The following is a 14,308-nucleotide window of genomic DNA, read 5'->3' as shown; positions in this document are numbered from 1 at the left end:
TGCCCCGTTAGGACTCTGCCTGGGTCTTGCCCTGTGCACTATCGAGCTCCAGGGGGGAGCTATCTGGAAGGGTGATGATATGGAGGAGATCGGATACGTATGCTGGGAGGTCTTTCTCCGGAACTGCCGTTGGAATTCCCCGGATTCTGATATTGTTACGCCTTGAGCGGTTTTCAGCATCTTCTTGTTTGTCTTCGAGAGCCTCGCACCTGCGCTCCAAGGCCCTAATTCTGTCAGCTTCTTCTCCGATCTCAAAATTCTGTTCGCATAGTGTGGTTTCGATTTCCTTGGTCCTCGATTCGATTTCCCCCACTCTTTTGTCCAGACGAGCAATTTGGCTCTTTACTTCTTCCGTGCCCTTCTGAAATTCCCTGATGAGGGCTGATAGGAGGTCATGCAAGTCAGCTTTTGTAACCCCCTGGTTGCCTGGTCCTCGAGGGGAGCATCTCTCATCCCACCTTCGTTGCGCTCACCCTTTTTGTTTTTTCCCCCCCCAGCAGGCATGTTTAGTAGCGCTGAGATGTCCGTTTACTTGGTGGTTTTATTGGATTTGGTCATGGTGCTTCAGTGCGGCCCCGTGCAAGTAGAGTAGGGAGAGAGGGGGTAAGCCCATGCCAGTCCAGTTCTTGCGACTTCTAGCGGATCCTCCTGAGGCGCTTATTCTTCGATTAAGATCCTCAACGAGGGGGGAGGGGGGGGCTCGATAGCACTAAATCCCTGCTATCAGGGGATTACTTGGAGTCTGTTTCGGGCACCCGGCGCAGGCAAGTCCCAGGAGGCCGCAGAGCGACCAGGGGGAGCCAGAGCCCCGGCGGCCGCCTCTTGCAACCCGATCGTGGGAGGATGCAGGTTATCTGGAAAGGAGTGTCCTGAGTGTGCTGCCGCTTGGAGCAACGTGAGAGGGAAAAGCGCACAGAGGGATCACTTTGCTGTAGGAGCAGTGACCACTCTGTGAAGGCTAGATTCTGTGGCGCGGGGTGGATGACCCTGCCCCCTTGCTGCGCCAGATGCAGTGCTGGGCCCGTTGGAAGGTGAATCGGTGGCATCTCAGAGAGGCTGAGCAGCTCCGAGAACCATGGCCTGGCTGGCCACCATGGAGCTATTAGAATGATGTTGAGCTAGCGAGACTCCTTGATTTTGCAAATCACTTTGAATCAGCGTAAAGTGGGCGGGAAGGCAGAAGCTGTCATGCCGTTCCACTGAATCCGAAATGCGTCGCCCAGGGAGACGGGGCCCTGTCCCTGCCAGAAGGCGAACTGAGGGCACTTCTTGTTGTGCCAGGAGGCAAAGAAATCCACCTGGGGGGGACCCCATCTGCTGAAGATCTGAGTAACAAGGTGGTTTAACTGCCACTCGTATTTGTCCACCCCCAACCTGTTGAGACTGTCGGCCTCCAGGTTGGATTCTCCTGGAAGGTGGACTGCCATGAGGTAGATGTTTTCCAGGGCCCACTCCCACATGCTGATTGTCAGTTTGCACAGTGGAGGGGGTCTGGTGCCTCCCCGCTTGTTGACATAGTACATGCTGGTCGAGTTGTCCGTCTGGATGAGGACAACCTTGCCTCTGAAAAGTGGGAGGAATGCTCTGAGCGCTAGCCAGATGGCGTTCAGCTCCAACCAATTGATGTGGTATTCCTGCTCGTGTCGGGTACAGGTACCGTGGACAGAGATATGGTCCAGAGTAGCTCCCCAACCCTCGAGAGTGGAGTCTGTGGTGATGGTGACCTGCGGAGTGGGAGGCCGGAAGGGCTTGCCCGTCCATAGGTTGCAAACTATGGGCCACCATGTGAAGTCCTGGTAGAGAGATGGAGGAACGTTGATCATCTCGGATTGAAAGCCCCGCTCCTTGTTCCATGATGTGCAGCTGTATCCTCCTCATCCTGAGTCTCGTGTGGGGGACGGCTAATAGGACTGCTGCCAAGAGACAGAGGAGGTGCTGGTACCACCAGGCCGAGGTCACCTCTCTGCTGAGGAAGTGAGTAATGGCCCTCTTGATGGCTGTGATCTTTTCCTCCAACGGAAACACCCTCTCGGAGCACGTGTCCCAGATGAGGCCCAAGAATGTCAGTCTGCGTGGGTTGCAGCTGCGACTTCTTGAGATTGAGCAAAAAGCCCAGATCGTGCAGTGTGTTCATAAGAGCCCGGGAAGTGTGGTGAAATCCTGGAGTAGAAGCCCAAGCCTTGCTGGGAGGCTGGGACTTCCACCACGGCCTGGCTCTCTACGAGCAATCTCCACCAGAAGAGTTGCTGCCCCAACTTGAGGGAGTGGAGGAGGGAGGAGAGGCTGGGATGGGTATGCGGTACCCCATGGATACTACAGAGAGGATCCAGGGGTCCGTGAAATTCTGGAGCCAGAAAGGTGCATGAGAGCAAGCCTGTCCCCCCCCCCCCGCCAACCCCACACTGGAGACAAGTGGACCCAGAGGGGTGTGTTTGCCTTCTTTCCCTCAGTGGCTATTGCGGAGGAGGGGGACTGGGGAAAAGCTTTTACCACCCGCCCCTTTCCCTTTTTGTTGCTTGCGCCGATGTGGAGTCGGCGAGCGGTCCAGCTGCCTGGACCTCGGTTCATGGAAGCTGCATAACCCTCCGTATGTATGCCCCTTGTCGGAGAGCTGCTGTGATTGGGTATACGATTTGGGCATGGTTTTTGTCAGGATGGCTAAAGACTTAACCGTTTGTGAGTTTTTCTTTTTGTCCAGCTCCTCGTCCGTGGTGGAGTGGAAGAGGTCACTCCCCTCGAACGGCAGGTCTAATGTGTGTTCCTGGACGTCCGGGTTAAATTTAGTTGCAGAGCCAGACTGTTCTCCTCATGTCCGTGGCGATGCAGATGACCCGGACAGAGGTGTCAATGTGGGCCATGGTGGACTCCATGATGTCCTGTGCCACCAGCTTGGCCTCAACCAGTCCCGCCATGAAAAGCGATTGGCTCTGCGTAGGAAGCTCTAGGAGGAAATCAGCAATTTCCCGCCACAATCTCTGGTTCACGGCTGCCAGCATGGCATTGGCGTTGGCCTGACGAAGATGCAAGGACGCTTGGAATAGTTTCTTCCCGTACACCTCCAAGATAATCTCCTCCTTGCCTAGCAGCGCCACAGAGGAGGCGGCTGAGGACAACTGAGGCTTGGTGTATAGTGATGCTGCAGCGATCACCGAGGAGTGTAGCTGTGGATGGGCCGATAGCAAGAGTGTATCTCCCCTCCATCTGCCTGTACTTGGCGTCCTGGTGTCGATTGACCAGCTGGACAGTGTGGGGCTTAAGCCAACACTTCTTGGCCAGGACGACTACATCGGTCTGCAGTGGAATTCCCGTTTTAGCAGAGGGGCGTCGTGTGAGGACTTCTGCAAGGACCCCCTCTGCTGGTTGCTCAACCTCAGGTTGAGGAAGGCCCAGGTATTCAGCCAGCCCTGCAAGACGTTCATGGAAGGCCTTGGCTGACGATGGCATGTCAAAGTCCTTCTCATCGTCCTTGTCTGCCTGAGGGTCAGGAGGATCCTGCACCATTGGAGGAGTGGCGGCAGCCGGAGGCTGGGGTACTGGGACCGGAGCAGGAGGCTGTGGAGGAGGCTGGTACAGAACTGCCTGAGGAACCGGTTGGGGGGGCCAGAGCCGGTGGCAAAGGCTGCGCCGGGGCCGGAAGCACCGGTGAAGGAGCCTGAGGTGCTGGAAGCATTGGAGGAAGCACCTCCCTGATGGCATCTCTGAGGATCTCCCCCATCCGAGGGGACTTCGTGAGTCCGAGGAACCTCTCAAAGAACCTGTCCTCACAGGCTGGAGGGGCAGTAGGGGATATAGACGGAGTAGCGGGCGGCTACTGGAGGCGCTGCATACCCTGCACATATAGACATATCGGGAGACTGCCCTGCGCAAATGAAGGATAGGGTGTAGGCCACGTACCTGGTTGACACAAGTCCCACCTTGACACTCATTCTTTGCCAAATTCCCATTCCTGGTGCGCAGTGTTGGACGGGTGCTGATGTCTGGCACGGTAGCCATCTTGTCTAGCTGCCTTCCACGTGCCTGCGTCGTGTTACTCAGCTCGCTGAGCCCAGCCTCCTCTAGGACTCCTGAGTGTGGATCATGAGGCTTAGCCGGTCAAGTGGCACAGCGAGTAGAGCGCTCGCTTTCACATCCGTGCAGAGCCTGCTAACGCAGTTTCGAATCACGGCAGGGCCAAACTCAGCCTTTCATCCTTCCAAGGTCGATAAATGAGCACCACACCCCGTGGGTAATATTAAGCAGCCCTCAGATACTTGAGGGTTCGTAGCGCTATATAAATGCTAAATTATTATTATTACCCTGCTCCTTAGGCCGAGGCCTGGTAGGCGTAACACCCTCCACCCGGGGGCCGGTAGAGCTGTGTTTAGGCACCCACTAGGCCATATTGCCGGTACCAGGGCATAGGCCCTTGGGTGAAGACCTGGTACAAGAACCTTCAGGTCCCTCAACACTGTCACCGGGAGGATTTGAGGATCCCGCGACTCGTAGGCCGGTACTAGGGAAGGCCTTGGTGCACGTGCTGGTAGTAGAACCTGGGCAGTCCCTCCCGCGCGGGCGAGTCCTTGGGAAGGAGTTTCCCTTGCGTGGTGCGATGGAGAACAGAGGCCCTACCTTGACCTGGAACGATGTTTGACAAAGTCCTTCAGGTCCTCTGGTGGAGATTTCTGAAAGAGCTCCCTCCACCTGGCTAGACTGTACTTCAGAGACCTCGATGACAGGGCTTTGCACACTGTACAAGCTTGCCAACTGTGGTCTGGCCCAAGGCAACGTAGCCAGAGGGCAGGGGGGGGGGGGGGGAAGGAGGTCTTAAGTTTGGAAGAGCCTGTCTCAGGATGGATACCTGCTGAACCCTGTGGAAGTTGACATGCACTGGGGAGGAGTGCGACGCCTGAGGACCGAGTACCTGTATGATAAAAAAAGACAGAAATATGCACACATGGAATTACATGGGCGAAGCCAAACCCAGGACCGCTGGTGAATTCGGCCCGTTCCCGTCGATGCGGAAAAGGGGACTGAAGTGTGGCGCCGGAGGGCGGAGTCAGGGCAGCACATGCTCCCTGGGCCGCACCTATAATTTTAAAGGGGAAGAAGGGCTTTTTTTTGGGTGAAAAAGGGTCTCCCGTCCCTTGGAAGGGACAAGCATACAGTATGGAGGAAAGAGGACAGGACCCAAGAGTACCTATCGGAGTACATACTGGGGGAGTAGGCACCAATTAAGCATTTGTAAAGTACTGCCTGAACAAAACAGGCAGTCTGTGGAGAGATCAAGTCCAATTCATAATATGCGTATGGAAAGTGGGCCCTCAGCAGCCTTGCAGAAGACACCTAGAGGGTCAGAATGCTGGTGTAAGGAAGATTTTTGCACACACCTCTGGTGAACAGGGAAGAACAATATTCAACACAGCCAGCAAGGCTACCAAAGTAGAGTATATATTTTAGTTACAGTAACGAGGCCAAGAGGGACATCACACACCAAGGGCAATAGTAGCACCACAGTGAACAATCTATATCATGTTCAGGTGTGGGGTGCATTCAAAGCAAACAGAAGTGTTATGCAATGCATTTTTGCTTCTCTCCTGGAAGTAATTATGTTCTGTCAAAACTGTATGTGCGCTGTTGTGGACGTGTTGCAAGACCCATGAGCAAGTTATCAGGTTTGAGGTTTGTACATTGAAAGTGCTGGGACAGTGAGTTGGGAAGGAAAATACGCTTTATGGATGCCCACATAATTTAATTTTAAATCATTGTAGCAAGAACCTAATATCGGCGCTGACCAAGACGAGGGGAGACATCCTCATTGTTCTATTTCAGTGGCAATTTGCTTCCTCCATCACATAAGAGTGCTAGACCTTTATCTATGCTGAGGGTGAGCCCTCTTAAGTTCAGAGCTCTTAGTAGTCGGGGTAATCCCAAGGGACACGCAATGTAAACATACGTGTTTCTGTCCCTCCCTGTCTCGCATGAGGTGACCTGGTGTAGAGCCCTTGTCCCTAAACTCCCTCTGGTACAGCCTTGGTTCATTCAACCTGGGCTTAGGATCCTTTCGTAGGACTTCCCTTGGGAATAGGATAGAGTGGGGGTACTTACCTGACTTGAAGTAAATACTTTACTTTAAACAACTTTAAAAGCACCACTAAAGCCCACTGCATCAGTTCTGAAATTCCAACCCTGAAGATACCTTAGTTTGGAACTTGTGATGTTTGTGCAAAAGGCCCCATACATCTTAGGGCTGGACTCCATAAAATGGAGGGAACTGGGTTTGTGCTTCCATTAACAATCCTTACTGTTTTTCCTGCATTCAATTACTCACCTGCTGAATACTGGTATATAATCTTTATGGCATTCTATTTCTAAGGGTGAATGTAAGTATATGTTATGTATGATTTTTGATTATTACTCACCTGTCATTTTTGTATGCTTAATTTGTTCATAAAGGCCTAATAATTGTATTTTCATATACCCACTAACTTCAATTATTGGTGTTGCTCTTTGTGGAATCATTGTAGCCCTAGACCACTCCTACACTTTTCCTGAGACTAAGCCTGGACTGCTCATCCACACTACCATAATTGGGTTTTGGCTAACCTCTGTCACACTTATTTACCATAAATGGGGTGGCCTCCTAAAATCTTCTCCCCAGGGGCTGATGATATAAATCCATCTGGACAGTCAGCAACAGCATATTTAATGTGAGTTCTCTGAAGATTTTCCAGTGCATGACTGTGGTGCCAGTATTCTTAACCAGTTGGAAAGCAGGTCAAAATAGTACAGAGACACAAAGGAACACAATACCAGAGTTAAAGATTAACAGTTTGTTCTTACTGCATGCACGAAAGGAGACGGGAGCGAGGAAACCAAAATGAAGTATGGGAGTAGGCTACCACTGTAAGAGTCACAGGACAGAGAAACCGTTTCATGGAAAGAAAATTATAGTCTATTGGTAATGACAGCAAGTGATACACCTAAAAGAACTATGTGAGAGACTGGCAATTAACACAGGACAGCGCAGTCAGCTTTAAAGGCAAATTCTAAGGACAGACTCTCGCCGGATAGGAATATACTGAAGTACCAGTTACCTTTTATCTTTTCCTCATCACTGTCATCTGAGGAGCGGATGGGGGATGAAGAGGAGGAAGCAGACATCTTACTCAAGTCCAGATCAGAATCTGAGTCATCCCCGTCAGCAGCAGACATTTTTAGTATAGACACTTGGCTCCCTCCTTGTCGTGATGAGTTACCGGGCCCCACAAAACCCTGCACTAGTGTCACAGATTCTGCAGCGGCAGCAGCTGCGGCCTCAGCAGCCACCTCTGCCTCCAATTTGACAGAGAGACTCTCCAAGGCATGTTGCCGTATTTCCTCAGCACTTCCATCCTGACGTGCTTCATGTGTGAGAGTGAGTGGAGAGGCGTCCCGTGAAGCATTATGAGAAGAGTATGGTTGATGCAGCAGGGGGGTGGAGCAGCGTGATGGTGGAGGCCGGCTCTGGATATAGGACAGGCGAGCAGTCAGGAAAGACAGTTCAGGGTCCTGCATGATGCTGTAGTCTGCTCTGCTCACGCCATGCCAGGCTGCCCCGCGCAGTAGCTCCCCATCATGGCGTCCACACTCCCACCACTCTGGCAGCTCAGGGCCAGGTTGGCACAGTGCTAAACGTTCCTGTAGCAGTGGGTGGCAAAGCACCTGTTCCCGCAAACGGCGCAGCAGCTCAACACGGTACAAAGTTCGGGATGCTCTCTCCTCCGTGATTGGTTCAATGAAAAGTGTGTGGTCTGTGGACTCTGCAGGACAAAACAACCAAAATTAGGTGAGCCACCTAGAACAATAATGCTTGCTGTGTTTCTGGAAGGTATGCATCATGATATGCACCATAGAGTATTAAACACTATCCCAATAGACAGGTCACTAAGGCAAAGGCAATACAACTCTTATTCGCAAAATATTAACTCTGTAACTGAGTTGTGATACGCTTGGTCCTCGCAGTTCCATGAGCACTATGACAATGCATTACTTACCGTAAAAGCATTTCTGATGGTTGTATCTGCTTAGATTCACATGCTGTGCATAGGTCCGACATCCAGTGGTCACTGCGGAGTATTGCATTTTGTTTTTCGTAGTCGAAAAGGGGACGTCGACAAGGCGTGTCTGTAACACTATCCCTACAGTGACGTGCGTTGTACCCACAATCCCTCACGCGTCGAGGTCCCTCTGTTTGTATTTTTCTGCCCTGAGGGAGCCTTTTAGCCGTGAGTGAGTACAGAAAAGAGAGAGAAATATATATAAAAGAATGTCTATGTTCCTTCCATCCGAGCGGGGAGGAAGGGTGGGCGCATGTGAATCTAAGCAGATACAACCATCAGAAATGCTTTTACGGTAAGTAATGCATGGTCTTCTGATGTTTGTTAATCTGCTTAGAATCACATGCTGTGCATAGACTAGCGAGCAGTACCCGGAGTTGGCGGTGGGTTATGAGAAGGAACAGTAGAAAAAAGATGTCTTAATACTGCCTGCCCAACCTGGGAATCAGATCTAGAGTGTGCATCTAGACAGTAGTGTTTTGTAAATGTGTGCACAGAACTCCAGGTTGCCGCTTTGCAGATGGACTCAAGGGGAACATTTGCAATGAATGCTATGGAAGCCCCCGTGCCTCGAGTGGAATGTGCTCTTGGCTTGAAGGGTAGTTCTCTCTTAGCAAGAGTGTAACAGAGAGTGATGCATTGAACAATCCATCTAGATATAGTGGATTTTGAGACCGCATCTCCTTCTCTTCCTGCTGCCACCGAGACAAAGAACTGATTAGTCTTTCTCAGTGGTCTGGTTCTTTCCATGTAGAACATGACAGCTCTGCGTACATCTAGTGTATGCAGACTTTTTTCTCCCGAGCTGGAAGGGTTTTGAAAGAACGTTGGTAGTTCTATAGTTTGGTTTACATGAAATTTCGAGATGAATTTAGGTGCAAACCTTGGGTGTGTGCGTAGAACCACCTTATCTTTGTGAACTGTTACGAAGGGGTCTAGTACAGAAAGAGCCTGTAGTTCACTTACTCTCCTAATGGAGGTGATAGCTATTAGGAAAGCAGTCTTAAGGGTGATATCTTTAAGAGTTGCCTTGTGCATGGGTTCGAAGGGAGGGCCCATGAGTTTGGAAAGTACCACATTTAAGTCCCATCCGGGAGCTGGGTTAGCTATCGGAGGGTGTATCCTCTTTACCCCCTCCATGAAGGCTTTGATAACTGGTATCTTCCACCACAACACTTTAAGTTGGGAAGTGGTGTATGCAGAAAGTGCCGCTAGGTGGACTTTAATGGAATTGAACACTAAACCTGAATCCAGTAAATGGGTCAAGTATAGAATAATGTCAGTAGGAGAGCAGTCAACTGGGTTGATGCTAGTACCTCTACACCAGATAACGAATCTTTTCCATTTGCTAGAATAGCAGTGTCGAGTATTAGGTTTTCTGGCTTCCCTGAGGATGTCCATACATCTCTGTGGGAGTTGTAAATGTCCAAATTCTATGATCTCAGGAGCCAGGCTGCTAAGTTCATGGTCTGCGGGCATGGATGCAGTGTTCTGCCCTTGTCTTGTGACAGCATGTTGTACGGGCAGGGAAGTTTCACTGGGGGAGATAGGGACATCTCCATCAAGTGAGCGAACCATGGCTGCCGGGCCCACATTGGGGCCACTAGTATCATTGTAATCTGCTCCTGATGCATCTTGTGCACCACTTTGTTGAGAAGGGGAGTCGGGGGAAAGGCGTAAACAAATTTCCCTGACCATAGAATCGACAGACCGTTCCCCTTGGACTGGTTCTGGGGGTACCTGGAGGCGTAACTTTGGCATTGTGAGTTTTCCAGAGTTGCGAACAGGTCTATTTCCGGGAATCCCCATTGAGTGAAGACGTCTAAGACGATGTCTTTGTGTAATTGCCATTCGTACTCTCCGGGCAGGGGGAAGTCTCTACTGAGTTTGTCTGCTAGAAGATTGAGTTCCCCTGGTACATGTTGTGACAGTAGGAACATGTTGTGTCTGAGAGCCCACTTCCATATATTCTGGGACAGTTTGGACAGTCCTGGAGAGTGAGTGCCTCCTTGCTTGTTGAGGTAGTACATGGCTGTGGTGCTGTCTGTGAGGACCATCACTGTCTTTCCTTGTAGCTGTTTCTGAAAGGCTTTCAGTGCTTTGAACACCGCTAGTAGTTCCAGCAGGTTTATATGCTTGGATGCTAAGCTCGGAGTCCAAACTCCGTGGGCCGTCTGATGGGATAGGTGAGCCCCCCATCCTGTAAGGGATGCGTCTGTGGTTAGAGTGGCTTCCACTGCGGGTGTGGCAAAAGTTTTCCCTAATAACAGGTTTTCTTTTGTCCACCACCGTAGCGAGAGAACCAAGGCCTGCGAGACCACCACTAGATCGTCCCATTGTCCGCTGGCCTGACACCACTGGCTGTAGAGCCACTCTTGCATTGGGCGCATGCGCAGGCGCGCGTGAGGTACCAAATAAATACATGACGCCATCATCCCTAGCAAGCGCATTGCTTTGCGTACCGTCACCTCTCGGCCTGCTACATAATGGGGAATTTGAAACAGCATGTTTTGGACCCTCTCGTTGGAGGGGAATACGAGGCCGTCCTTTGTTCGAATTAGAGCCCTTAGGAATTGTTTGGTTTGGCTGGGGTCTAAGCTGGACTTCTTTTCGTTGATGGAGAAGCCCAGTTGGGACAAAAGGTCTACGGTCTTTTGGGTATTGGAGAAGCATGTTTCGTAAGAATCCCCTGTTATGAGCCAGTCGTCGAGGTAAGGGTATACCGGGATGGATAATCTGCGCAGGTGGGCCACTGCCACTGCCAGTACTTTCGTGAATACCCTTGGTGCAGATGCTATCCCGAAGGGTAGTACTCTGAACTGGTAGTGTCTGTCCTCTATTTTGAACCCAAGGTATTTTCTGTGCGATGTCAACATTAAAATATGAAAGTATGCATCTTTCATGTCCAGTGTTGTCATGTAATCCCCTTGTGATAACAGTGGGATTACCTCCTGTAAGGTCACCATACGAAACTTTTGGGGTTTGACAAATATGTTCGCTGGGCGCAGATCTAATACAGGGCGCATGGTTAAATCCTTTTTGGGTACAAGGAAGTACACTGAATAAATACCTTCTGTTACCTGTGATAGGGGGACGGGCTCTATAGCTTCTTTCTTCAGTAGTTCTTCCACCTCTTGAAGAAGAATGGAGAGGTGTTGCGGTGTCATGCGTCGGTTCCGTGGGGGTTTGTACTTCGGGGAACCGTTGAACTCGATGCAGTATCCGTGGGCTATGGTGGATAATACCCAACGGTCTGACGTGATTCCCTCCCATGCTGAAAGGAACGATGTTAGCCGGCCCCCGACCGGTGATGCATGGGAGGGGACCCGAATTTTCGGGTCATTTGCTGGTATTGGGCGTGGAACCTCTGGGGCTGGAGCCACGACCTCTTCCTTTGCCACGGCGTTGGCCTCTTTGACTGAACTGGGTGTTACCCTGGTTGGTGGTCCAGTTGGAGCCAGAGTAATATTGTTGTTGTTGGTTCTGCTGCTGTCTTTGGCCACGAAAGGAGCGTTTATTACCATAGCCTCGCCTGTTAGGGGGCCTAGAAAATTGATCAAGAGTCTTGATGGTATCAAACTCTTTTTTAGCATGTTCTAGGGCCTCATCTACTGCTTTCCCAAACAGATGCGTCTGTTCAATGGGTTTATTTATGAGGGAGGCTTGGGTTTCGGGCTTAAAACCTGAATTGCGTAGCCAAACGTGGCGCTTGAGAAGTATTCCCTGCACTAGTGAGCGGCCAGCCGTCTCAGCGGCATCTAGGGAGTTCTTAACGATGCCCTGGTTTCCAAGTGTGCCCTCTGATATTATAGCTAGTAGGCGAGAACGCAGAGGTTCAGGTGCTTCCTCTGCTTCGCTGCGCAGCTTGTTCCACTGTGCATCTGCGTAGCTAGCTAAAAGTGAGTTGTTATTAGCAATTCTAGTAGAGAAGGCGGCGGAGGTCGTGATTCTCTTCCCCAGTGCGTAGAGTTTTTTGCCTTCTTTGTCTGGAAGTGCTTCACTAGTGGATAGTGGCACCCCTGCTCTTTTTCTTGTGTTGGTAACCACAAGGGAGTCCGGAATAGAGTGTCCTCTGATGTATAAAGGGTCAGAGGATGAAGGGCTGAAGAGCTTTTCTATTCTAGGGTTGACCCCTCGTACTAAAGCTGGGTTAGTAAGGGAAGGAGAAATTCTTCTTTTAATAGAAGCCAGGAGTGGAATAGATTGGCTAACAGGGGCTTTTTCTTTGATGACTTTTTCTACAAAGTCAATGTCTGGAAGAGTTTCCCCTGTATCAATCTCAAAATGCGCTGCTGCCTTGCGCAATAGTGCATTGAGGGAAGGTTGGTCATCTATGGGAGAGGAGTTCCCATGTGAATCCTTGAGAGGAGAAGGGAGAAAGGCATCAGGGTCTGAATGTACTGATGGGGATTGCCAAGGCTGCGAGGTAGCTGTATCCTCTTCAAACCCTGTAGCAGTGGTGTAAGGGTCTTCTTCGAACCCCTCTTCCTCAAGTTCTATCTCTTCTTCTCCACCCACACACTCCTCATCTTCTTGGAGGTATTGCTCCTCCTCAGTGAGGTCAACCAGCCTAGGAATCTTGACTCTAGGGTCATCCTGTGGCCATTCTCTTTGTCTTTTGTGAGTGGGTGGGTCTTGGTTTCCTAGAAACCTTTCCATTTTCTCCATGCAAGAATGGAGTCTTTCAAGGGTCTCATGGGGTACCCCTGAATAGTCTAGAGGGGGGAAATTAGTGTTTTCGCCTTCGAATCGTTTCGAACGCTCCCACAACGTCGACGAGAGGTTCCCGTCTCCTTCTGAAAAGCCTTCAGGTAGTTCGGAAGCGTCCTTTGGAGAAAGGGGCAGTTCCTGGCTACTTTTATGTTTTTTCGACGCGGTATTCGACGTTTGTTTCGTCGTCCGCGTACGTTTGTCTTCGGCGACAATTCTCGCTAGGCTCTCGACCACGATTTTGTCCGTCGAGGGCTCTGGTGTCGACGTTGTGTGCGTTGCGCGTTGTACCTCGACGGTCGCTCTATGGAGCGTTGCGTCGGATGTTTTTGGGGTAGCGCCCGTGTTAGATGGAAGCCCAATCGCTGGTCGCGGCTGCGTTTGCGGGTGGGGCTTGTGAACTTTACGGTCTGCGGTAGACGCCGGAGTGCACTGCGTCCCCTTCGGAGCTGATGGATCCTTCGTTCTCGACGAAGAAGAGCCGTGGGTAGTGTGTTTAGCCTTATGGGGTTTGTGTGCGTCCTTGTCGCCGGGGTGTTCATCCCCATAAGCAGGGCGTGAGCCGAGCCCGTCGGGGCCGGGGACGGACGACGAGGAGGAGCGGGAGCGCTCCTTCTGGGGGTTCATGACTTCCGTAACGGATGTCGAGTTATCGCATTCCTCGTCACTTTCAGTAACAGCGGCAGCGGGTGAGGAAACTGACTTCCACATCGCGTAGTCCGCCCACCTCTTAACCCTACGTTCTTTAAGAGTCCTGGGTTTCAAGAGCTTGCAGGCTCCGCAGCTGTTCTCTATGTGATCGAGGGGTAAGCAACGATTACAGAGCTTGTGCTTATCCTTCCAAGTATATTTGCCCCTGCAGCGTGGGCAAAACTTAAATGGTGTCCTCTCCATAGCTGAGGCAATAATAGCTGGCGATAACAACCCCAAGGGAAAGAAAGGGGAGAAAGAAAGACATTCTCAAAGAGAAGAGACAAAGTTTTAACCCCCACTCTCCCTACTGTAAGTTGGCTGTCGAGGCCAGGCCACGTGTTCGGCAGCGCCGAAGGATCTCCTCCGCTCTTCCTCTCCGTCGAAAATCAGTTCGGCGGAGAAACAGCTTCACAGCTAACGTCGAGGGGGAGGGATCGTTATCAGTATATTAAGTTATGACAAAAGGACCGAGGTCCGTGGCAAGTATAGCAATGTCTCTCTAGGAGCTCCGCGAAAGGCGACCAGAAAACTGGGTGGAAAAAAACAATCTGAGGGACCTCGACGCGTGAGGGATTGTGGGTACAACGCACGTCACTGTAGGGATAGTGTTACAGACACGCCTTGTCGACGTCCCCTTTTCGACTACGAAAAACAAAATGCAATACTCCGCAGTGACCACTGGATGTCGGACCTATGCACAGCATGTGATTCTAAGCAGATTAACAAACATCAGAATTGACAATCTCCAACATCTTAAAGTATTTCAGTGGCATTGTGAAATGTGCCATGTTTTAATTTTAACACAAAGCATTCAGGCCCTCACCCAGTGC

At 50.9% G+C, this 14,308-nt stretch overlaps 1 protein-coding gene across 8 annotated transcripts in view; it reads right to left on the bottom strand.

Annotated features, from left to right (window-relative positions):
• CHD8 (chromodomain helicase DNA binding protein 8) overlaps positions 1 to 14,308 on the bottom strand; it is a 1,687,145-nt gene that overhangs the window by 428,753 nt on the left and 1,244,084 nt on the right. For all 8 annotated transcript variants that reach the window (XM_069633907.1, XM_069633913.1, XM_069633911.1 and 5 more), the window contains exon 31: positions 7,074 to 7,778. In XM_069633907.1, the coding sequence (XP_069490008.1) occupies positions 7,074 to 7,778 (705 nt within the window). The remainder of the gene's footprint in view (positions 1 to 7,073; positions 7,779 to 14,308) is intronic.

This window comes from Ambystoma mexicanum, chromosome 13, assembly GCF_040938575.1.
Source record: "Ambystoma mexicanum isolate Mex_15411 chromosome 13, UKY_AmexF1_1, whole genome shotgun sequence".
Lineage (NCBI taxonomy): Eukaryota > Metazoa > Chordata > Amphibia > Caudata > Ambystomatidae > Ambystoma > Ambystoma mexicanum.
This window is presented reverse-complemented; position numbering and strand designations above follow the sequence as displayed.